Source organism: Pantherophis guttatus, chromosome 1 (assembly GCF_059756535.1).
Source record: "Pantherophis guttatus breed Tessera chromosome 1, ASM5975653v1, whole genome shotgun sequence".
NCBI classification, from domain to species: Eukaryota; Metazoa; Chordata; class Lepidosauria; order Squamata; family Colubridae; genus Pantherophis; species Pantherophis guttatus.
The window spans coordinates 338056928-338082000 of NC_142063.1; the positions used below are offsets into that span (position 1 = coordinate 338056928).

The window sequence follows — 25073 nt, forward strand, 5'->3', positions numbered from 1 at the left end:
CACCAAGCCATGCCCACAGAACTGGTAGTAAAAAAAAATTGGATTTCACCACTGCTTAGAAGTCCATATTTGTAGACCCTTTTGTCAAAACAAAGTGCTGCTCCCTAGCATCAAACCCATCTTTTGCAATCCCCAAGCCTTTGGATAAGTGTTTGGAATTCTGTTGAGTTACTGAGTTTACCTGTTCTCTGAATTAGCAAAGCTAATTCTACACTTTTTATTAGATTTGGAGAATTCTCAGTCCGGCCGGTCTTTGGATAGGAGATTATACAGAAAGTGGGTGCCACCTCGTCTTTGGGCATGGGAAGAAAGGCAGTGATGGATAGTAATGCAGGAACTTCTTTGTATGCGCTGAAATTGCAACTAATGCGGACTCTCCATTCTTTGCACAAATTGCAACTAACATGGGCTATCCAATCTTTGCATAAAGTCTGTTTTTTGCATAAGAATTCTTCATCTTGTTAGGATGTGTAGCAGATCCGGAGACCTGTAATGGGAATGGGAATGGGAATGGGGTGGGCTTTGATCCTGATTACTTACCTACAGGGACTCCTAGAAGCTAAGATCCAAAACCAGAATCCTGTCCTAAGAGCAGAGGTCTTCAAACTTGGCAGCTTTGTGGACTTCAGCTCCCAGAATTCTCCAGCCAGCATAGCATTCTGGGAGTTGAAGTCCACGAGTTTTACAGCTGCCAAGTTTGAAGACCTCTGCCTAAGAGAGTAGCAAGCTTTTAAGCTTGAAGGTCGTTTATCCCTTTCCAAATCACCTTTGATTGGAAATGGCTCTTTTGAGACCCAAAGTGTCCCAGAAGGATTCAGGACGAAAGAAAATCATTTGAATATATTTATTCTGATCCTTTCCCCTTCCCTCCTCGTCCTTCTCTCATGTAAGCCACTCAGAGTCGCTGTGCAAGTGAGATGGGTGGCATAGAAATTTAATAAATTAATAAGGGGTCCTTGGTGTTGTCCAAGCTTGGTTGTTTTCTTGCAGATGTTTCATTACCAAACTAAGTAACATCATAAATGGCGATGATGTTACCTAGTTTGGTAATGAAATGTCTGCAAAAAACAACAATAACCAAGTTCAGAGAGTACTAAGGACCCCTCTTCTTAATTCTGAGTTACAAATATTCTCCTCTATTGGGAGACAGACAGATTTTCTTGCCTGTATAGTAAATGCAGTTATTCTCCGACATGAGTGAGTACCATTTTTTTTCACAGAGGTTATGTGTGATTTTTTTTTTTATGAATGGGTTCCATTCATGTTTTGTGAAAAGTTGTTGCTATGAGAATCATTCTCTGGTGCTTTAATTGTTATGAACAGAGTGGGTGAATCAATTGGTTATATTAGTGATTTTTTAAATCAGAATTTTAAAATGTTGGGCTCAATATAGAATAACTCCTTTTTTTCCTAATTAGTATATTTTGAAATATCTTCTTAGTTTTATTTTCGGAGATACGAATTGCTCACGCACTGGCTTCACAGTAAGATGTTTGTCTGTATGAAAGCGAATGTAACCCCTGTTGTTAAATCATGCCTCCTCTATACTATTTTCAATAACTTTCTTCCTTTCCTCCTTATAACAATTTGGCTCTTGCCTCTGGAACCTGTTTTAACACAGAAACCATTTGACTACTTGTCTAGCGTCATTCTGAAACAATGACATGTAAGGGAAAGTTGGCCGAAGCATTCTCCTTTATTAAACTGGCTTTTTATCCTACATTTAAATGATGGCTTTCTTAATTTCCATCCTGTGCTGTTTAGGTGGTCAGCCAACGGTTTCCTCAGAATAGCATTGGAGCAGTTGGGAGCGCCATGTTCTTGAGATTCATTAATCCGGCTATTGTGTCCCCGTATGAGGCTGGCATACTGGATAAGAAGCCTCCGCCAAGAATCGAAAGGGGTCTGAAGTTAATGTCAAAGGTGAGAAACTGTCTCTTTTATGCTGGATGGCAGGGAATAGCAAGGATGTGATGGTGGTGGAATTGGGCATTTTGCTTTTATGGAAGAATTAAAATAAATGAGCTCAAGAGATGGCAACCTGCTTGCAGCTCTGAAGATTTGGGTATGATTCTTAAAGCCCCTCCAAAAGTTGACACAGATTGTAATTGTAATAGGTGGCAGAAGTGAAAAATTATTAAATGTAGGATGAATAATTATGTTATATATTCTGTTATATAAACAACAGATCATTCAACAGAAATTACATTCAAATATAGTTTGCCACAAGTTTGACCATTGGATTACAGGTAGTCCTCAGGTTACAATCCCCCACTATTCAAAGTTAAGATGGCGCTGAACGAGGCGGACTTACAACTAGTCCTTGAAGTTCTGGTCATCGCAACATTCTTTGGTCACATGATCATCATTTATAACCTTCCCTGTTGGCTTCTCACCGGCAAAGTCAGTGGGGAAGCTGGCAGGAAATCGTTAATTGTTCCTTGAGGTCCCTCCCACCATTTTTTCTCCCAAGGCGTTCCTTGATGCCATTTTTTTTTTTTTAAATTTTTATATGCCGCCCTTCTCCGGAGACTCAGGGCGGCTTACAATGCGTTAAGCAATAGCCTTCATACTTTTGTATATTTTATACAAAGTCAGCTTATTGCCCCCACAAACCGGGTCCTCATTTTACCCACCTTAGAAAGGATGGAAGGCTGAGTTGACCTTGAGCTTGGTGAGAATTAAACTTGCAGTAATTGCAGTCAGCTGGATGTTAAATGCTGCCTTAGTAGGCATTAGCCTCCTACGCCACTCAGGCTCCATGGGGATCTCAGACTCCATAGCACCTGCCCATGTCACCTACCTGAACACAATCTGTAGCATCAGCCTGTGGTACCTGCCTACCTAGCAGCACACTCTAAGCGGTGTACAGAGTCAGCATATTGCCCCCAACAATCTGGGTCCTCATTTTACCAACCTTGGTTGGTAAAGGTTATAAAACTGAGTCAATCTTGAGCCGGTCAGGATCGAACTCCTGGCAGTGGGCAGAGTCGGTCTGCAATACTGCATTCTAACCACTATGCCACCACGGCTCCTCCTTGAACTTTATAGGTCCTGCCCACAGTACCCACCCACCTGTAGTTCTTGTCTGTTGGCCTGCTTGCCCTTGGTGCAGTTTCAATACCTCTTCCCATCTTGCAGTCACATGAGGTCCTTGCCTAACAATGGCAAAAGGGACTGCAGAGATTGCCCTCACTAAGCAATCCATTCACATGATGTTATACTTTATTGTTGTGACCCAGGCCCAAGTAAGTAGTAGGAAAATCAGTCAGTGAAAAAAACAAACTTTATTCGAACAGCTGAAAATTACTTCATTCCCAGCGTCGTTTTTTTTGTTTTTTTTTTAATTTGATTTATATGCCGCCCTTCTCCGGAGACTCAGGGCGGCTTACAATGCGTTAAGCAATAGCCTTCATTCTTTTGTATATTCTTTTGTATATTTTATACAAAGTCAGCTTATTGCCCCCACAAACTGGGTCGTTCAACTAAATTAAAGCAAATTCCTGCCAACACAAATTCCTCAGTCCTATCGCAAACCTTGGTCCAATTAGGCAAACTGCCAAAGGCCTTTCTTGGCAAACGTTCAGAAGTCACAGATACAAAAATAAATCCAAGACGTAGACAAAGAAGAAGACGAAGCTACCAACGTTGTTTTCCAACAAAGAGCCCAAACGCCGTTGCTGGTCTGTTTTAAGCCTTATGGGAGGGGCCAATCATCTCTTGGCCCTACTCCCGAGTTGTCTTCTTTGCTTGAGCTGCTCTTGCCTTCTGGCAGCTCTTCTCATGTGTGCATTAGGAACAGGCTCCTCCTGTTCCTCTGCCTCACTCCTATCATTCTCTGGAGGCTCTGGAGTCTGCACCTCACTCCCCGATGGCCCTGGCCCCATCTCTGCCTCTGACGCAGAGCCCTCATCCGGGCCTTCCCCAGCCTCCAGGACTGGCCCATGTTCTTCCTCAGCCTCATCGCTGTCCAACTCCACTGCCAGCTCCGCAAGCTGCTGGCGGACCACAACATTTATAACCACATCAATTAATGATGGAAATCCTGATCCCAATTGCTGTCATAACCCAAGGACAGCATGCCCTGAAGTATGCTTCTTTGCCCAAATAAAACACGTCTGCATAATCAAACTTTCAACAATCTAGTGTAGGGGTCTCCAACCTTGGCAACTTTAAGCCTGGAGGACTTCAACTCCCAGAATTCCCCAGCCAGCTGGCTGGGGAATTCTGGGAGTTGAAGTCCTCCAGGCTTAAAGTTGCCAAGGTTGGAGACCCCTGATCTAGTGCAGACTCCGTTGTGTTGGACTTTCCTACACAGAGGTGAAATTCAAATTTTTTTACTACTGGTTCTGTGGGTGTGGCTTGTTGGGTGTGGCAGGGGAAGGATACTGCAAAATCTCCATTTCCATCCGACTCCAGAGGAAGGATACTGCAAAATCTCCATTCCCACCCCACTCCTGGGGGAAGGATATTACAAAACCTTCATTTCCACCCCACTCCAGGGGAAGGATACTGCAAAATCTCCATTTCCACCCCACTCCTGGGGGGAAGGATTGCAAAATCTCCATTCCCACCCCACTCCAGGGGAAGGATATTGCAAAATCCCAATTCCCACCCCACTCCTGGGGCCAGCCAGAGGTGATATTTGCCAGTTCTCCGAACGACTCAAAATGTCCACTACCGGTTCTTCAGAACCTGCTGGATTTCACCCCTGTTCCTAGGCCCTTAAGCAGTTGGTTGTTTTCCTGCTGACAAGTGATGTTGGGAGTTCAGTACATGGGATAGGCATCAGATTGGGGAAGGCTGCTTCTAACTAGTGAAGCTGTTCCTAGCCTGAGGCTGTTTTAGGAGAAATGGGCATTTGATGGAATTTCGCTATATGCCGATGCATCCTGTTACATTCATACTACCAAATATCTTAGATTAGAATAAATCTTCTGCAATACTTGGCATGTAAGTTTAGAAAGGAAACTTCTTCAAATGCGGTTTGCATGACTCACTCACTCTATCGGTTTCTTTTGTTCAGGTACTTCAGAGCATCGCTAACCATGTCTTGTTTACAAAGGAGGAACACATGCGGCCTTTTAATGACTTTGTGAAAAGCAACTTTGATGCTGCAAGAAGGTAAGCCAGTGAGAGTGTTTTGATTTTTTTTGAAGCAAGTTTTGCCCGTATAGTTTTTCAAGCCAGAGCCAGAGTACAAGCTAGAGGCAGGTAAATGAGTCCCAGTATACACCACTTGAATACTGCTGAGATTGACAAAATCACCCCCCCAGTCCATAGCAAAGAGCAGCTTTACTTGGAACAGCTTCCATCTTAGGAGGATACCTTTAATACCATCAAACAACATCTGCTTCTCCCAGGTTATTGGGAAGGACTCGAGAGGCGAATAAAAATGCCAAAAATGCCACCTGCCTAGCCAGCAAACGCTGCCCCACTGCCCCGTGTGCGGATGTGTGTCAGTGCCACGTGCTGGAGGGCTGGGGCCGTGCAAGAAACCCGCTCGGGCAGGGAGGGAGGGAAGCCCCTGCCTCCCTGTCCTGGTGAAGACTCCGCCCTGAGTCTTCGGAGAGGGGCGGCATACAAATTGAATTAATAAATAAATTGAATTAATAAATAACAGCTCTGCTCCCCTAGGAAGCGAGTCCCGGGATCCCCTCTCCATGTCTTTGGGCACGCGAGCCGTTGCCCGTTGCTCTTCCGGTGCACCAGCCAGCTGGGTTTCACATGCGCAGAAGCGCCAGAAACCGGAAAAGCAGCTGCATGCTGGGAAGATGATGTTCCAGTTTCTGGCCCACGCATGTACACCGGCTAGCTGGTTTTTGCGTGCGCCTGCGTGCCAGAAACCAAAAGACCATCTTCCCGGGGCACTCATGCACACCAGGAGCTGCTCTTCCGGTTTTCGGCATTCCCATGCATGTGAAGACCAGCTGGCCAGCGCGGCAGAACCCGGAAGAGCAACGGGTGACGGCTCATGTGCCTGGAGAGATGGGTCTGCGGGCCACTTCCGGCACGCGTGCCATAGCTTCGCCATCACGGGACTAGAAGATCTTCCAGGTCCCTTCCAACTCTGTTATTCTGTTAAAAAGAAGTTGGGTTGGTTAGTTCACATTATTGACTTCTGTTGGAAAGTTCTTGATGCTGAACCCAATTCAAGTCCTAGTGATCCATATCCTCATTGTTTTTGTAGATGCTTTGATAAGAAAGGCACAGTGTCTTCTGTTTCTCTGTAGGTTTTTCCTTGACATTGCCTCAGATTGTCCAGCTAGTGATACAGTCAATCACAGCCTCTCTTTCATCAGTGATGGCAATGTGCTTGCACTACATCGTTTGCTGTGGAACAATCAAGAAAAGATCGGGCAGTACCTTTCCAGCAACAGGTAATAATAGTACCTGACTAGGGGTAAAAAGGCTGAGAAATAGCACTTAGATATATATACTGCTTCACAGTGCTTTTACAGCCCTCTCTAAGCAGTTTACAGAGTCAGCCTCTTGCCCCCAACAATCTGGGTCCTCGTTTTATCGATCTCGGAAGGATGGAAGGCTGAGTCAACCTTGAGCCTGTGAGACTCAAACTGCCAAACTGCTGGCAGCCAGTAGTCGGCACAATTAGCCACAGTACTGCATTCTAACCACTGCGCCACGATGGCTCATGGACACAAGAAAGGACATAATGCATGTAAAAATAAAAATTCATTAAATCAGCAGAGAATTTACAGTTGTGATAGCATGAAAATTAATTATTTCATTGACTAGTTGAATATATCCAACTAAAATGACTTGTATCATCTTGAGAAATAATTATACATATTACAAAGTGCTAATTGGAAGCCTCCCAGGGCCATTTCCTTACGAACCTATAGCAAATAAATTCAATCAATCATTTACCCAATAGTATTGAGCATAGAGCAGACCCAGAGTGTAGATAAAATGGAGTGAATTGAACCCTATGGGAAGTTTAGGAATCTTTAATTGAGATTTGCTTTTTTGTTATAAAAATGTAACGTGGAATAGTACTTAATTGTTCCTACGCATCAGTAAAACTGGGAATGGAGGAGGAAGAGTTGCCACTTAATACTAGAAATGTGGCCTTTAAATGTAGTGAACAAGCAGGCTTTTAGTGATTTTTTTAAACTATATAAATAGTATTTTGCATGCTATGTTTTTCAGTCTAGCAACTTTAAGGTATGTGGACTTTTAACTCCCAGAACTCCATGCTGGATGGGGAATTCTAGGAGTTGAAATCCACACATCTTAAAATTGCTAATACTGAGAAACCCTGACTTACAGTATAGGTAGTCCTAGACATACGACTGGTTGACATCCCCCCCCCCAAATCATTGTCACGAGTCAAGGACTACCTGTATAACATGTAGTTGTCTATAACAACTTGCAGTTTGATAAACATTACATCCCTCAAGCTTCTAGACACAAACTAGACACAAGAACAGTTTTTTCCCAAACTGTTAAACAAATAATTCCCTCAACACTGTCAAACTATTTACTAAGTCTGCACTACTATTAATCTTCTCATCTTCTCAGCGTTCCTATCACCCATATCCTTCCACTTATGACTGTATGACTGTAACCTTGTTGCTGGTATCCTTACAATTTATAGTGATACTAGCTGTACCCGGCCACATGTTGCTGTGGCCCAGTCTGGTGCTTCCGCTGGGCTAAAAGAGCGAAGCTGAAGTTCCAAACTCTCCACGAACATTTGGTGGGCATGGCCAACTCGCTGTCACTCACTTTCATCAGTCACATGACAGCCCCTGAGCCACGCCTACCCAGCTGGTGATTAGGGCAGAGAACCGGTTGCTAAAAAACAATGGGAACCACAAAATCTTCCCTGTCTCCCCCCTCTCTCTTTGTATCTCTCTCTGTTTCTCTCTCTCCCCTGTCTGTATCTCTCTTATGTCTCTCTCTCTCCCCCCCACTCTGTATCTCTCTATGTGTCTCTCTCTCCCACCCTTTCTCTCGGTATCTCTGTATGTGTCTCTCCCCCTCCCCCCGTCTCTCTGTATTTCTCTATGTCTTTCTCTCCCTCTCTCTGTTTATCTCTGTCTCTGGCCCGGCCTCTTCTGCATCCCCCGCCATCGCCCTTACCTTTTCAGGCCAGGCCTTCACAGCTCTCCGCACCACAGCAGAAACTCGGGGGCCCCCTCTGTCCTCCCTACACAGATGTTCTCTGGGGGCTCAACAGGGAGACGCATAGCAGGGAAGGGAAGGGAAGGGAGGGAGGGAGGGGGTGTGGCGGGGGTTCGAGGCTGGTTTGGGGCTTCCTACCCGAAGGAAGAAAGTGGCAAAGCCAGGAGCCACGCACACCCCACTGGACCCCTGCTGCACAGTTCTACTCCCCTGCCTGCCAAGGGCAGGGGAATGATTAAATCCCCCGCTCTTTCAGGCGAAATAAAAGAGGGCCTGCCATCCTCCCTCCTGCCCGTTTCCGCCCCACAAAGCCTCCCCGGAGCCCCTTTTCTGCCAGAGGCCGAAATTTTCGTGTAGGCTCCATGAACTGCCAGAGCACCCACCTGGGAATCAAAGGTGGCGCTGGTCAAAGGCGACCCCGAGGCTCCAGTTGCCTCCATCTCCCGCTCACCGACCGGATTCGCATAGCGCTGGTTAGTGGCTGGTCTTTCTGACCTCGGGACCCGTGGTAGCGCCGGGCCAGGCGCGATTCGGGCCAGGTGAGGGACGGAGGTTTCCCGCTCGGTGGACCCAAGCAGCCTCGTTGCCAGGTGTTCTTTGGAGGGAGCCCCGAGAGCGGCTGGCGAGGGGGATGGGCAGCAGCAGTGGGCGAGGCTAGTTTGCGGGGTGGCCGGGGGAGGGGGAGATCAGAGCCAGGCTCGGGTGGGCCCTGCCCAGCCCTAGAAACACTGGCTGCGAGGGCTTCCCGGCGGGGAACCGGTTGCCTTCCTGCCGAGCCTGGTGGCAGGATATGGCCCTCGGGCATCTCTGCCTTCCAAATGCTCAGTTTCTTGGAAGCAATATGGAGAGTCTAAATATAAGGAGCAGAAATCTGTTGAGCGTAATCAGGGCTGGGAGGCTGCCATGTTGTTTTTACGTCCAGCAGATGGCGCTGTTTTTCAATGTTTTTCAATGTTTGTCAATGTCTTCCAATGTTTTCCAATGTTTTTCATGTTTTTATCTGTCAGAGGTGTGACATGTATATAATATAGGTATATAAAAACACGCCCGTAGTCGAATCCAAAGTTGTGTCAAAATTTGAAAGCAATCGGTGAAGAACTTTCGGAGATGTGCGGTTATGTACAAACGGACATTTACATTTTTATTTATATAGATTGTTTCCTGATTGCTTATTTGTTCCCTATGACTATCATTAAGTGTTGTACCTTATGATTCTTGATGAACGTATCTTTTCTTTTATGTACACTGAGAGCGTATGCACCAAGACAAATTCCTTGTGTGTCTAATCACACTTGGCCAATAAAGAATTCTATTCTATTCTATTCTATTCTATTCTATTCTATTCTATTCTATTCTATTCTATTCTATTCTATTCTATTCTATTCTATTCTATTCTATTCTATTCTATTCTATTCTATTCTTATATCCCTGAATTATAATCCTCCTCTAGGGACCACAAGGCTGTTGGAAGGCGACCGTTTGACAAGATGGCAACTTTGCTTGCATACTTGGGTCCTCCTGAGCACAAGCCAGTGGCAGACACCCAGTGGTCCAGTATAAACCTCACTAGCTCCAAGTTTGAAGAATTTATGACAAGGTAAATGAATTCAAATGTTTGCTGGCTTGTTGTGACTTAATAAGCTCTGCAGGGATGGGCAAAGTATTCCCTCTCAGATGTTAAATGGGAACTCTCAGCAGCTAAGGTACTCCTAATGCAAGTGATATAAATAAATGCAATTAACATCTTGTATAGATTCAACAGATGCCTCATGTTAACGTACCCTTCTCTCCTTGAATGCTATTGTAATTTTATTTTAGATTCTTAATCATTAAATGGGAAGCTGGTGTACTGCAAAGCAAGCAAACATCTTTCATTCCAAAGATCCTTTAAGGATCAGGCCTTAGCAGAATTCTTAGAAAATAAAAAAGGATAGGCAGCTGCAACAGAATATTATCTGTGAAAGCTGGCTTACTTTGCCTCAAAAACAGACCATGATAACGGGGTGGTGGGGGAGGCATCTTGGGCTTCAGCACAGCCTAATTAGCACAAGTTGATTGTCCTTTGGATCCCTCCCGACTCTCAGCTCTCAGCTGTTTCAGGCTGCAGGGATTGCCATTGCCTATTGCTGCGCGGGCCTCTGCTGCTTGCCGAAAGGAGGTAAATTGCTGGGAGCAGATTTTTTTTTTGTGCTAATCAAGCTATGCTGAAAACGAAAATGAAAGTAAAGCAGGCTGTTTGCTGTAATGAGGCAAAATTGCTGGGAGGCAGAGGCAGATTTCTTTTTCTTGTTCTCCTCACCAAAAAAAGTAGATGCGTCTTATAGTCCGGAGCGTCTTATACTCTGAAAAATACGGTAGATCCACTAGCCGCAAAGTTTAGGAAATCTCTGATAACAATCACACCAAGGGTAAATTGCTGCTTTCCTGCCTATATTTGTGTCCTTAGGCACCAGGTACACGAGAAAGAAGAGTTCAAAGCCTTGAAAACCCTCAACATTTTTTACCAAGCTGGGACGACAAAAGCTGGCAACCCTGTCTTCTATTACATTGCTCGCCGGTAAGACAGTTTTCTCTTCCTCCTTAAATCAAGACTACCGAGAATTGGTGGGACGTGCAGGCCCAGTTTTTGCTTCATTTTGAAGAGTGACCATTGTTTTGCCATTTTGTGGTGTTTTCTTTGTACTCTGAAAGTGTTAGCAAGATGAGGTGGGCATAACAGTCGTCCTCGACTCAACAGCCATTCATTTAGCAACCGTTTGGATTTAAGGTGGCACTGAAAAAAAGTGATTTATGTGGTCTTCGCATTTGCGAGCATCCCCATGGACACATGATCAAAATTTGTGAGCATCCCCATGGACACAAAACATGATCAAAAGGAGCCTTGGTGGTGCAGCAGACTAAAGCGCTGTTAAGTAGCACTTAGCTGCCAGCTGCCTGCAATTACTGCAAGTTCAAATCTCACCAGGCTCAAGGTTGACTCAGCCTTCCATCCTTCCGAGGTAGGTAAAATGAGGACCTGGATTGTGGGGGCAATAAGCTGACTTTGTATAAAAAAAGAACACCGCTTAGGGGGGGCTGAAAGCCCTACTAAGCAGGTATATACAAAAGTATGAAGGCTATTGCTTAACCCATTGTAAGCCGCCCTGAGTCTCCGGAGAAGGGCGGCATATAAATCGAACCAATAAATAAATCGAACCAATAAAATTTGGGGCGCTTGGCAACCATCCTGTGTTTAGAACGGTTGCAGCATCCCAGGGTCATGTGATCGCTATATGCAACCTTCCCAGCCCCTTCTAACAAACAAAGTCAAATGTGGGGAAGCTGCATTCACTTAACGACCACATGATTCTCTTTAACAACTGGAGGGATTCTTCCTTTTTTTTTTTTTTTTTGGTAAAAAAAAATGGGCACAACTTATTTAACAACTGCCTTGCTTAGCAAAGGCAATTCTGGTCCTGATTGTGGTCATAAATCGAGGACTCCCAATGTGTTTGTACACAAAAGTGTACTGTCAAGTGTTTGTAATATTAGCCGTGAAGGACGAGGATCTTGTTTGCCATTATCTGGTGGCTTTTTTTGCTGAGGCGCATATTTTGTTTGAAGGATTCTCTGTGTGTATGGCTGGGCAGTAAATTTCTTTCAAAACAACAAGATGTGCACCTTAGATCAGCTGCCCCCAATCTTTGGGGCACCAGGGACTGGTGCTATGGAGAGAGGTTTTTCCACGGATCGGAGGGGGTTTGGTTTTGGGTCTGCCTGCATCCCACAGATGGGGCTTTGTTTATTTGTGCAGACCGGTTGCTGGCATGCTGTGGACTGGTTAGATTGTACAGGTAGACCTCCACTTACAAAAGTTCATTAAGTAACCATTCAGAGTTACAACGGCACTGAGAAAAGTGACTTCTGACCTTTTTTTCACAGTTACGACCTTTGCAGCATCCCCACAATCATGTGATCAAAATTCAGATGCATGGCAACTGTGTTGCAATCATCCTGGCGGGCTCCTCATGAGTAGTCCAGATTAGAGAAAGCACAAGGACAGGTGTTTCTCGGGATGAGAGAGCAAAGAACAAAAGCCTGCCATCTCTTTTATTAGTTATCAAAATACAGCGTCATCAGAAGGCGTTATTATGGCTACATATCTCATATTACATACATGAAAAAAGGAAAGCATCCATATAGGTTTCACATTCTACAATATTACAGTAAATCACGTGAATTCTAGGAAAGCGATACTTAAGGTAAAAACAAAACTTAACTCTGCTATGTTATCATATTTGGCTTTGTTCCCAGCATATTCCTCTGCTAGGCCGAGAGGCCCATCTCCCCGTTATCAGAGGTTCAGGAATGTTCTACAAGGAGATGTCTATGCCTTGCAGCAAACACAGCCTCCAATCTAAATAGGGTCCCTCCAATGGTCATCTATCTGAACCCGCTTTTCATAGTCAGATTATTTCGGTGCTAAATTCCATACATGTGTCCAACCAGCTAGGCCGATATACTGTGGCCACCTGATTTCCACACAACTGGTTTATACTTACAACTGTTGTTTCGTCCCAAGGTCATGTGATCAACTTTTGCGACCTCCTGGCAAAGCAAAGTCAAGGGGGAAGCCAAATTCACTTAACAACCAGGTTACTAACTTATCAACTGCAGTGAGTCACCGAGGCAAGAAAGGCCGTAAAATGGGACTAAATTCACTTAACAAATGACTCACTTAGCAACAGGAATTTTGGGCTCGATGGTGGTCGTAAGTTGTGGACTACCTGTACTTTTTGTGTTGAAATGTACACATAATATCTAGAGCAAGGGGAAAACCTCATTGCTTTAGTGATGATATAATTTAAAATAATTTTTATCGTCGGTGTCAAAACCAGTTTTATTTTCAGGTAGCCCTCACTTAACGATCGGTTGCTTGTTTGAAGTTACAGCAGATCCTTAAAAGCTACTTATGACCCGGTCCCTTGGCTGCACAGCCAAGTTATGGCTGTGCAGCCCTTACAACTGACTGCAGGGACACTGCAGCCCCCCCACCCCACCCCACCCGGCCACCCATCTAATTTCATCCCCCACATTGGCTACCCAAATCCTCCATCTCACTTACTTTTCATAGGTCTCCAGAGTTCAGGGGGTCAGAGTCAGGGGTGGGTTCTACTTACCGTTACTACTGGTTCACAACAGGAGCACGTGTGCGCATGCGTAGATCGTCCATTATGATGTCTGGGCGGGTGGGCGGAGCCTTCCACCGCTTTTACTACCGGTTCGCAAGAACCGGACAGAACCAGGAGCAATCCACCATTGGTCAGAGTAGGGAAGGCGGGCATTGAATTGTGGCTGCTCGGAAAATGTCGGCCATTGTGGGATGGGGCTGCGATTCCAGTAACGGAGCCTTGCAGGATTCCACAATGTCATTGCTAGGGCTGCATGGCGCCATCCCGTAAGTGCCCACTCCGGCAAGGGATGGCCGCTTGTGCGATGGCACCGTGATTCCAACTGTGGAGAAGCTTGTTTTGCTAACATGAGCAAAGTGAAGCAGGCTGCTCTGTTGCTGTGATTGTGGCACCGTCCCACAAGTGTCAGTTATTTTCCAAGCGAGCGTTTCCGGGATTGCGCCACATGGCCACCCCACAAAAGGATCGGTTGTGCTTCCCGCACATGGTCTTCACTGCAGAAAGCAGCAGAGCTCTGGAGATTTTCAAAGGTAAGTGCGGGATAGGAGTGGAAGTGTGTGTGTGTGTGTGTGTGTGTGTGTGTGTGTGTGTGTGTGTGTGTGTGTGAAAGGCCTGTGGGGACCCAGCAGGTGTAGGGGAAATAGGTCCAAAGACTGTGGGGACTCCCAGGGGTGGGTAGCAGATCACAGGCTATTTCAGAGTGGGGAGGTTCTCTGAAGCCTCCAGGGACCTCCCCCATCCCGGAGGCACCCCATATTCCACTCAACCCATGTGTTCATTTAACAACCACATCAGGCAGAGCAGGAGGTGGGGGTTATTAAGTGAGGCACTCTTGTGTAACATCTCTTACCACTTGCAGCCATAATGGGCATGCTTCACTACGGTCGTAAGTCAAGGATCACCTGTCCATAAACATCTATGAAATAACATGCTTCTGTAGTTGTAGTGAACCAATTTCGTTGTATATATGATGTACAATGACAATAAAGGCTGTACTATACTATGTGGCAAAGATGATCTGTACCTTACCTGTACATTATTGTTAGGAGTGTGTTGTTCTTTTATTGTCTTAAATGTTTAATAGAAGTGCAGGTTGTCCTCGGCTTACAACAGTTCACTTAATGACTGTTCAAAGTTACAACATCACTGAAAAAAGTAACTTATGATCATTTTTCACACTTACAATCTTTGTAGCATCCCCAGGCCCATGTGATCAAAATTCAGATGCTTAGCAACTGACGTTGTTTATGATGGTTGCAGTGTCCCAAGGTCACCTGATTTGAACTAACCCTAACCTTTTGACAAGCAAAATCAATAAGGAAGCCAGATTCATTTAACAACTGTGTTACTAACTTATCAACCGTGGTGATTCACTTAACAACTGTGGCAAGAAAGGAGGTAAAACTTTCAGGACCATCTCCTACCGGCCTCCCACCGCCCAGTGCGCTCACATAGGACTGCCCTCCTCCAGGTGCCATCAGCCAGACAATGTCAGCTGCAGGCACCCAGGATGAGGGCATTCTCTGTGGCCGCACCGACCCTCTGGAACGAGTTACCCACTGGGCTCCGGACGGCCCCTGACCTCCGCTCTTTCCGCAGTGACCTGAAGACATGGCTTTTTCAGCAAATCTTCTGATCTGTTTGGGAGCTATAGTTTTAATTTGGGGATTTTAATTGGATTTTAAGTATTATTTATTGTTTTGTTTTATTGCTGTGAGCCACCCTGAGTCCTTTGGGAGAAGGGCAGCATATAAATATTATCAAATAAAATAAATAAAATGAATAAAATGGAGCAAAACTGACTTAACAAATGTCTTACTTAACAAAAGAAATTTTGGACTCAGTTGTGGTCGTAAACCGAGGACCACCTATATTGTTCTTTAGCTAAGTCAGGTTTGGGTAGCAAGCTATGTGTCAGATAGCTACTGCTGGCCAAATATCATACTTGTGCTATCACTGGATAGATTGGGGTTGATTGGTTGCATGCTGCCTTGCAGAAATTGAATGTATTTTTCCTGGGATTGTTATTTTGATGGATTTTCTTGAAACAATGTTCACAGATCTCAGAACTGCTAGTTTTTTATTCCCTCTCCTCCCCCAAATAATTCATGAGAAAAATACATTTGTAAGCAGTTTTTTTTTTAATATCAGATTTCGTTTAATGTAAGACGCGCTACATAAAAGCCTTGATTGAGTCCTTCTATTGTTTTTCAAAATAGTCCATCCATGACACAGATCTTTCAGTTTTGTCGATGCGGCTTTTGATTCTGTAGCCCAGGTTCTGGTCAAATCAGCTTTCCTCTAGATAAAGCCTACTTAATGCAGCAATTTTCCATCATTATATTTAAAGATGTTCCATTCGTTTCAACAATTAATAACAATAATTTAGCCTACTGTCTCCATTTACCATCACACTGGGAAAATTCATTTAAAATATTAAAATTTAAAAATCACACGTTGTTGTTGTGGATTTGCTAACAAAGCAACACGCACACATCAGAAGGACAAGATTTGTCAGATTGAGACAGATTAATTTTTCCTGACTTTGATTTACAATTCCTCTAATAAACAGGCTCTTTTAAAACTTACGTTGAGAGACAAAGAAAATGCATAAAGATGAAGCAATCGAAATGAGAGAGAGAGCAGGCGTAAGAACGCTGCTGTGTGACTGAGCTGAGGCTTGAGTTTGCTTTGTAATAGCCTTTGCTGTGACATTGTCAGCCCCTTGTGCAGAAGCGGTCCAGAGAAGTTCGCTCAGGATTGCAAGCATCACCACAGGCCACAGCCATTTCATCTGCCTCTTCATCCTGTATTTGGAACAGTGAACAGTGTTTGTAACAGTGAATTCACTCAAGCTACTATAAGAATGGCAAAAAATTAAATATCGTACACCCAAAACAGAGCTCTGATTAAATGTAGTGAGAGAATATCTAGACCAGGGTTTCCCAAACTTGGCAACTTTTAAGATGTGTGGACTGCAGCTCCCAGAATTCACCAGCCCACACATTTTAATGTTCTCAAGGTTAAGAAACTTTGGCCTAAAATGTCAAGCTGTAATGGAATATGGGAAGGACCTTGAAGTAACAGAAAAAGAGAGTTGGAAGGGACCTTGGAGGCCTTCTAGTCCAACCCCCTGCTCAAGCAGGAGGCCCTATATCATTTCAGACAAATGTTGGCCAATCTCTTCTTAAAAAACTCCAGTGATGGAGCACCCACAGCTTCTGAAGGCAAGCCCTTCCATTGATTAATTGTTCTGTCGAGAAATGTCAAGACGGACCCCCACAACTGAGCAAATGTCTGTGAAAGACACTTAGAAAAAATCTGCCCTAACTAATGAAATAGTAAAAAGAGAGAGTGGGCGATTTGCACTTTCAGACTTGCAAGATTCTATTAATGTACTGTAGCTTTATAATCAAATAGAATTCACTCATCTGGTTGTGTTCCCTGTCTGGTCTATATGGAAGGCTGATATGAGTTTATTCACTTTTCTGGAATCTGCTAGTGAAATCTAACTTTTAAATGTTTTCTGGATTACCCTTGTCCATACCCGTAGGCAATAAATTAGGACTGCCACAGACGTGTGCTAATGAAAGCTGCCAATCACAGTCACTCACGCCCTTGTTACCTCCCGGCTGGACTACTGTAATGCTCTCTACATGGGGCTCCCCTTGAAGAGCACTCGGAGGCTCCAACTGGTCCAGAATGCGGCCGCGCGGGTAATTATGGGTGCAACTCGTTGTGCCCATGTAACACCTCTCCTGCGCGAGCTGCACTGGCTCCCAGTGGTCTTCCGGGTGTGATTCAAGGTGCTGGTTACCACCTTTAAAGCGCTCCATGGCTCAGGACCTGGGTACCTACAAGACCGCCTTCTGCCACCGATAGCCTCCCACCGACCAGTTCGCTCCCACAGAGAGGGACTCCTCAGGGTGCCGTCGGCCAAATTATGTCGGCTGGTGACACCCAGGGGAAGAGCCTTCTCTGGGGGGGGCACCTGCCCTTTGGAATGAACTGCCCCTGGACATACGCAAGATTTCTGACCTCCGAGTTTTCCGCTGTGCTCTTAAGACCCTGCTCTTCTGACAGGCAGGGCTAGCTTCATAATTGAGTTTTAAATTCGGAATTCTTAAATTTTGGAGTTTTTTAGCTAATTGGCCTTGAATGTAATACTTTTAATAATTTTTAAATTTAAATTTTGATATTTATATTGTGTTTTTACCTGGCTGTACACCATCCCGAGTCCTTCGGGAGAGGGGCGGTATAGAAATAAAATTATCCTTATCCAATCAACTAATTTTTTTGTTTCCTCCCAAGTTGATATTTTATGATCATTGAGCATTCTCAGATTTCATTGATGCTTTAGGGAAGTTGTCTCTGTGTATGTGTGTTTGCTTTGCCTATTGATATGGATGGAAACACTTTGGCTCTATAAAGTTCCGTACTTGGACAATGATTTCATTGCTCGCATTCCGGGTAACGATGTCCTCCCCCACACACACACAAATGGCTCAATTCTATGGGAATGTTCCTATCTTGTCCTGCGCCGCCTCCCTCAAAAAAAAAACCCAACGCTTTTTCCCCAGCAGGGTTTTCTTTACCTTGCCAAACATTTAAATGAGAAAATTTTACAGAAACATTGGAATAGAAAACAGAACAATTGGGGCAGTTATTGTATTAAAAGATTTAAATCCTGCTTTTCAAATAGGCATCCAGTTGGTTGGAGCGATACTACGGGAGCAGAAGGGGATAACACTGCAAGAAATACGCCATTGATGCTTCACAAGTTGACTCAGCAAAGCTTTACCTATTTATATCTTAAATTTTGCTCTTGATTAGGGACCCTGAAGCAAATTTCAGAGTAAATGCACTCTACTAAAAAGCTATTAAAAAAAAAAGTAAACTGCAAATACATCTAATTAACAGGTTAAGCATAAGATGTTTAGCTTAATGTTTCAAATAATTAATGAGGGAGGCATTTGGACTTCTGGGAAGGGAATGTAAGTCAGGGTGTTAAAACCAAGTTGCGGAACTCACGTGTCATATAAATCATCATGCTTTAATATGTTTATTTAGTATTAAATTTCCAAGCCACCTATCCCACCGTGGTGATTCTAGGCAACTGAGAATCACAATTAATTGAGACTTCCCCAGAAAATTATTGGAACTGCAATTCCAAAATCTGTCATACAACACATTGTTTGGAAATCTTGGGAATAAGTAAATCCCATTAGATCTTCAGGTTTAGTAGGTCTCCTGTTTGCCTTAATTCTAACCTGGACTTTCTTGTGGGGGTTGGCATCCTTTTTTTCCCCGGTGTTTCTGAACTTTGGCGATGTTAAAATGTATGGACTTCAATTCCCAGAGTTCCCCAGGATATGCCTGGGTACATGTAGAGTAATTAATGAATAAATTGAGTCATTGGAGAACTGCAGGACTAATTTGTAAGAATTTATATTTTGCATTTGCCTCTGTAGTTTTAGCTCATTAGATGCATTGACTCATATTTCCATCTGAATGCCACTGTTCTAAAACTGCAGTAAGGGGTTTTTCTTAGGGACTTAATTTACACATAAAATTCCATCATCATCGCCTCCACCACCAAGAGCCTATCTTTCAAGATCATTTTCTTAAGTACTATCTATTTATTTAATCAATTTAATCCCATACCTGTTCTCAGTTTCAGGTGCTTGTGATCGGAATAAAATCCAGAGAAGCCTCCGAGATACTGGTTGCATCTGATAGTTGTTGACTAAGTTCTGCCCCTTAAATAAAGCTTCAGATTGATGAGGTAATCATAAATCCCACCCAGTGATTGGCTGTTGCACTTTGCAAATACGTTTGTGAACAGTTTACCTGGGTAACAAACATAAAGTAAATGTCAATGGAGAAAGATAATGTCCTCTGCTTTGGAATTTTTTTCAAAAAAGTTTGTGGCTTGAAAAGGGGAAGGTAAGAATAGTGATCTTTCAGCACATGCCCGTACATGCTTATGATTACTTTTTGAAGATGCAGAATTTCAGAGCGTGGTCTAAAAATAGCTTTCAGGAAAGTTAGATGAACAAATACAGGTAGTCCTCGTCTTACGACCAACAATTGAGCCTAAAATTTCTGTTGCTAAGTGAGACATTTGTTAAATGAGTTTTGCCCCATTTCACGACTTTTCTTGCCACAGTTGCTAAGTGCCCATTTGCTAAGTGCAGTTCTTAATACGGTTGTTAAGGGAATTGGGCTTCCCCATTGCCCTTGCGTGTCAGAAAAAGGGTCATGTGATTCCCGCAAAAGGGAATCACATGACCCTAGGAAACCACAATTGTCGTAAATACGAACCAGTTGCCGAACAGCTAAGTTTTGATCATGTGACCAAGGGGATGCTGCAATGGTTGTAAGTGTGAAAAACGGTCGTAAGTCACTTTTTTCAGTGCTGTTGTAATTCTGAATGGTCACTAAATGAACTGTTGTAAATTGAGCACATGATCCTGAGATGCTGCATAAATGCATGCCGGTTGCCAAATCAGTGTAATTCAACCTTCATATGTGGAGAGCACTAACACTTAGACTTATATACCGCTTCACAGTGTTTTACAGCCCTCTCTAAGAGGTTTACAGAGTCAGCATATTTGCCCCCCCAAACAATCTGGGTCCTCATTTTACCTACTTTGGAAGGATGGAAAGCTGAGTCAGCCTTGAGCTGACAGTCCCAAAGGTGCTTTTTCAAGAGGCAATTAGACTTTCTGGTTTTTCTTTGAAGATGTTTCACTTCTCATTCAAGAAGCTTCTTCAGCTCTGAAGAAGTTTCTTGGATGAGAAGAGAAATTCTGCAGCAAGAATAGCCTACGCCCAATATTGGAAAGGAAAGGATACACCACCAGAGGAACATATTACTCAGAAAGTTCTAGAATGTGCCGAAATGAACAAATTAACGTTAGCATTAAATGAGAAAGAAGACTCAGAATATTATACGGTGTGGTATGATTGGTACAGGTGGATTGATAACCGAATAAAGAATAGATAAAAGTTAAAATACAAATTTTAAGATGCATATAGGAATTTAGAACGATGAAATGTAAAGGAAGAATCAATCTAACTTGTGTAGAAAAATAACACTATCTGACTGATTGTATTGTATTGTATTATAATAAATTTCAATTAAAAATTTAAAAAAAAAGAGAAGAAAGAAGAGAAATGTCTTCAAAGAAAAACCAGAAAGTCCAGTTGCCTCTTTAAAAAGCACCTTTGGGACAACCAAGACCTGGATGACTTAGGATCTCCATAGACACTTAAGCTGTCAGGATCAAACTCCTGGTAGTCGGCAGAATTAGCTTGCAATACAGGTAATCCTCAACTTACAACAGTTCACTTAGTGGCCGTTCAAAGTTACAATGGCACTCAAAAAAGTGACTTATGACCATTTTCGCACTTACAACCTTTGTAGCATCCCCATGATCATGTACGCTTGGCAACTGGCTCATACTTATGACCATTGCTGTTTCTCAAGGTCATGTGATCACCTTTTGCAACCTTTTGACAAGCAAAATCAATGAGGAAGCCAGATTGACTTAGGAACCATGTTACCAACTTAAATCAACTGCCGTGATTCACTTAACAGTGGTGGCAACAGGAATGGAATCCAGCAGGTTCTGACAGGTTCTGGAGAACCGGTAGCGGAAAGTTTGACTAGTTTGGAGAACCGGCAAATACCACCTCTGGCTGGCCCCAGAGTCGGGTGGGAATGGAGATTTTGCATGCCATGCCCACCAAGCCATGCCCACCAAGCCACGCCCACAGAACCAGTAGTAAAAAAATTTGGATTTCACCACTGGTGGCAAGAAAGGTTGTAAAAGGGGGCAAAATTCACTTAACAAATGTCTCAACAACATAAATTTTGGGCTCAATTATCAAGGACTTACCTGTACACCCTGCCAACTTCATTTTAGCTTTGGTAGGTGATATAACACAATTTGGGTATGTGTCTGCAGTTCCTTGCCCTTGGACCTGCAGGCTGGGACTGATGGGAGTTGTAGTCTCAAGCACGCAGGGAGCAAAGTTGACTTATTTCTGAATTGCAAAATGCTGGGGAAAAGAGAAGCAGCTACTCATTGATTCATATCTTTTCCGTTTCACGGCCAACTGAAATCCAGCTGTCGGTTCCCATCTTCTATCGAGCCGAAGCCTCTCTTTGTCATGGATGCCTTGGTTACTTCCCTATTGATTACTGCATTGTGCTCTCCATTGGGGCTACTTTTCAGGACCATCTGGAAACTTCATTTGGTCCAGAAAGCCATCAGTGGCACCAAACGGTCGGCCCATGTACCATTCCTCCTTTCGGAACTACACCGGTTACCAGTTTGCTTCTGGGTGCAGTTCAAGGTGCTGATCGTCTTCTTGAAAGCGTTTTGTGGATCAGAACCTGGACATGGGACTGCCTTCTCTCAGTGGTATCGGTTCTTCCTTTTGTGTTCTGCATGGCCAGGGGACCGACAGCACTGAATGAAGGATCTGTGTCCTTGTGGTACAGCCCTTGCAGCACCCCCGTGAGTCAAGTGATCAAAATTTGGACAGATGGCAATTCGGCTGCACTTTTCTCCACAGGAGATACCGTATTTTTTGGAGTATAGACACACAATGGAATGGAATGGAATGGAATGGAATGGAATAGAATAGAATAGAATAGAATAGAATAGAATAGAATAGAATAAAATAGAATAGAATAGAATAGAATAGAATAGAATAGAATAGAATAGAATTTTTATTGGCCAAGTGTGATTGGTGCCATCTTGGATGTAGTCAAGATGCACTTTAGTTTTTGGGGAGGAAAATAAGATAAAAGCTGATTGGCAGGTGGATCGGCCTCCTGGAATACCCCCAATCAGCTGTTCCCAGAGGCGAATTATAGCAACAGGTTCCTTGGTTGTGAGCTCTGCCTTGCTTTTTTTTTTTTTTTTTTTTTGCTTTTTTTTTTTTTCTGCCTCTGAAACTTCTGAAACTTTGTTTCAGGAAAAACTTTTTTTCTTGCCTCTGAAAGCCTCCGAAACAGAGCTTCAGAAAAAAAGCCTCTGAAGCTCTGTTTGGGGGCTTCGTTTCTGAAGCTTGCGCTTCTGATGCTTTTTTCAGCCTCTGAAACTTCCATTTGAGAAGCTGGGCGGGGCTACATTCGGAGTATAAGACGCACACAGATCTTCACCCTTTTTTGGGGTGGGGGGGAAAGGTGTGTCTTACACTCCGAAAAATGCGGTACTTCAATTCACCCTACCTGCCTGCTATGCCCTTTTGGTCCCGTGCTGACCTGCACTCCAGTGTCCCAGCTGACCTTTGCCATCTTCTTCCTCTTCTTGCTGACCAGGTGTTACCTGGCCTGGCCTGGCCTTTCCCGCCAAGAAGTTCCTTTGTGTAAAGTTGACCAAGGCAAACCTTTTTGCGTTGTGCTGCTGGACAGGCTGGGCTGGGCCTTCCTGGCATGCTGTAGATGTGGGGCTGCTTTTTTCTTACCTGTCTATGCAGATTCTCAACCATCCAGGCCCACGGCTGTCCCAGAGGTGTATTTTTTTTAAAAGGCAACTGGACTTCGTCTTTCCTTGAAGACGTTTCGCTTCCCATCCAAGAAGCTTCTGAAGACCTGAAGAAGCTTCTTGGATGAGAAGGGGAACGTTTTCAAGGAACAAAGCTAAACAAGTCCAGTTGCTTTTGGAAAAGTACCTTTAGGACTTTTTTCTTGGGTTGGCCCAGGCTGAAGCTGGGCTTCCTGGCGCACCGCAAGAAGTAGAAGAAGAAAGGAAGCAAGGGGGGAGGGGAGAAGGTATTTATTTATTTATTTTATTTATTTATTTTATTAGGCTTATATGCCGCCCTATCTCCAACGGACTCAGGGCGGCTCACAACAATAAAACCACAATCCATAATGCAAGTTAAAATGCCTAATTAAATCAGATACAATTAAAACCCGTAAAAACGGTAAACGGATAGGGGAAGCTGGAGGCAGTCGCTTACTTTACTGAGGCACAGAACTGATTGGGGTATTATGGAGGTCAGATTTCAATTAATCTGGGAGTTATTAGATCGAAGAATATTGTTTTCATGTGAAGTAAACAGCAGGTAGTTTTCCCCATTGTAGTGCTAGAAAATTCAGGATCTTCCAGTGAAATGGTCCAGAGTTTTGAGAGAAACCCCCCCCCCACTCTCACAGATGGTCCAGAAAGTTACCATAGTAGTTGATGGTATAAAGACCACAATGAGGTCAATAAGAGCAAAGAGGGATGCATTTCCCCCATCCTTCTCTTCCCAGAGGTCATCTAAAAACGCAACCAGTGCTGTTTCCCTCTCATATCTTGGCCTGAAACCCAACCTGAAAAGGGCCCACATAATACAGAATAGCAGAGTTGGAAGGGACCTTGGAGATCTTCTAGTCCACCCCCTGCTCAAGCAGGAGACCCCGCACCCCATCCCATTCTGACAAATGGCTGTCCAGTCTCTTCTTTAACATCTCCAGTGAGGTGGAACACTCCCATCTTGTGAAGGCAAAGCCATTCCACGGATTAAGTGTCAATAGTAACAATGTTGTATAGCCTTTGTATCTTAGGAATGATGGTTACGTATAGCCTTTCCTGGAATGGTTGGCTCTTTACAATAGCAGGCTAATCCTTGCCCAACAAAAGATGAATGAAGAATAGGACAACAAAGGTGTGTGTGTGTGATTTGTGGTTTCATGGTGAGAGAAAAGAAACAGTGATTGTTTTCCAAAGGTATCAGTAGCTATGGCATCATCTGTCTCCAAAGCAGGGCAATGCTGGTGAAATCTGTCTCCAAGATTAGGCCATCGTTCTTCTACTTCATTTCTTTGCAGGGATCCTTCAGTTTCAGTTTCTTCTAGGCAACCAGGCTTCATTTGAAAATCATTATTTTTTTAAAGATAAAGTTCAGTGGCTGGGTTTACAAATCACAATACAGGCGGTCTTCAACTTACGACCACAGTTGAGCCCAACATTCCTGTCATTAAGTGAGACATTTCTTAAGTGGGGTTTGCCCCATTTTATGACATTTCTTGTCACAGTTCTTAAGTGAGTCACCTGGTTGTTAAGTGAATGTGGCTTCCCCATTGACTTTGCTCACCAGAAGGTCACAAAAGGTGACCCTGGGACATAACAACTGTCATAAATATGAACCAGTTGCCAAACATCTAAATTTTGCTCAAGTGACTATTGGGATGCTACAAAGGTTGTAAGTGTGAAAAACGGTCATAAGTCACTTTCTTCAATGCTGTTGAAGGTCACTGAATGAACTGTTGTAAGTTGAGGGACTACCTGTAGACTAAGCCAAAATGGGGTCATTTGTGCTCAGTATGTTGTAGAAATGCAACCATTGCCGTAGCGTGTTGGTGAACTGAGCTGTAGCATTAAGACATAATATGATTTACTTTTTGGCTCGTTGCAGAGATACAGCAGAAGGTTTAGTGTTGTGTGAACCAGCCAGCCCTGATCTAAACAACCTTTAAAAAAACATTTCCTGAAATAATGTAATAGAAAAATTAAATAGGTGGATGAAGAAGGAATCTTGAGTCATGCTATAAGTTAAATGATAGATATCATTCATTTTATGGAATTAAAATATAAGGTTTTTAGTCCTGTGCGTAGTTGATACTGAGATTATGAAAACGATTCCCCCACAGAACTAAATCACAAGAAACTTGAATTTTGTGGAGGTTGATAAGACAACTAGTATGGCAAAAAGGAACTGGCAGATTTTCTAGTTGCTTGCTTTGGAAGT

General features: G+C 43.7%; 1 protein-coding gene across 6 annotated transcripts in view; it reads left to right on the forward strand.

Annotated features, from left to right (window-relative positions):
* Nucleotides 1–25073, forward strand: part of NF1 (neurofibromin 1) — a 233596-nt gene that overhangs the window by 80887 nt on the left and 127636 nt on the right. For all 6 annotated transcript variants that reach the window (XM_060693204.2, XM_060693205.2, XM_060693206.2 and 3 more), the window contains 5 exons: nucleotides 1765–1923; nucleotides 5027–5124; nucleotides 6234–6380; nucleotides 9599–9745; nucleotides 10595–10705. In XM_060693204.2, the coding sequence (XP_060549187.2) occupies nucleotides 1765–1923; nucleotides 5027–5124; nucleotides 6234–6380; nucleotides 9599–9745; nucleotides 10595–10705 (662 nt within the window). The remainder of the gene's footprint in view (nucleotides 1–1764; nucleotides 1924–5026; nucleotides 5125–6233; nucleotides 6381–9598; nucleotides 9746–10594; nucleotides 10706–25073) is intronic.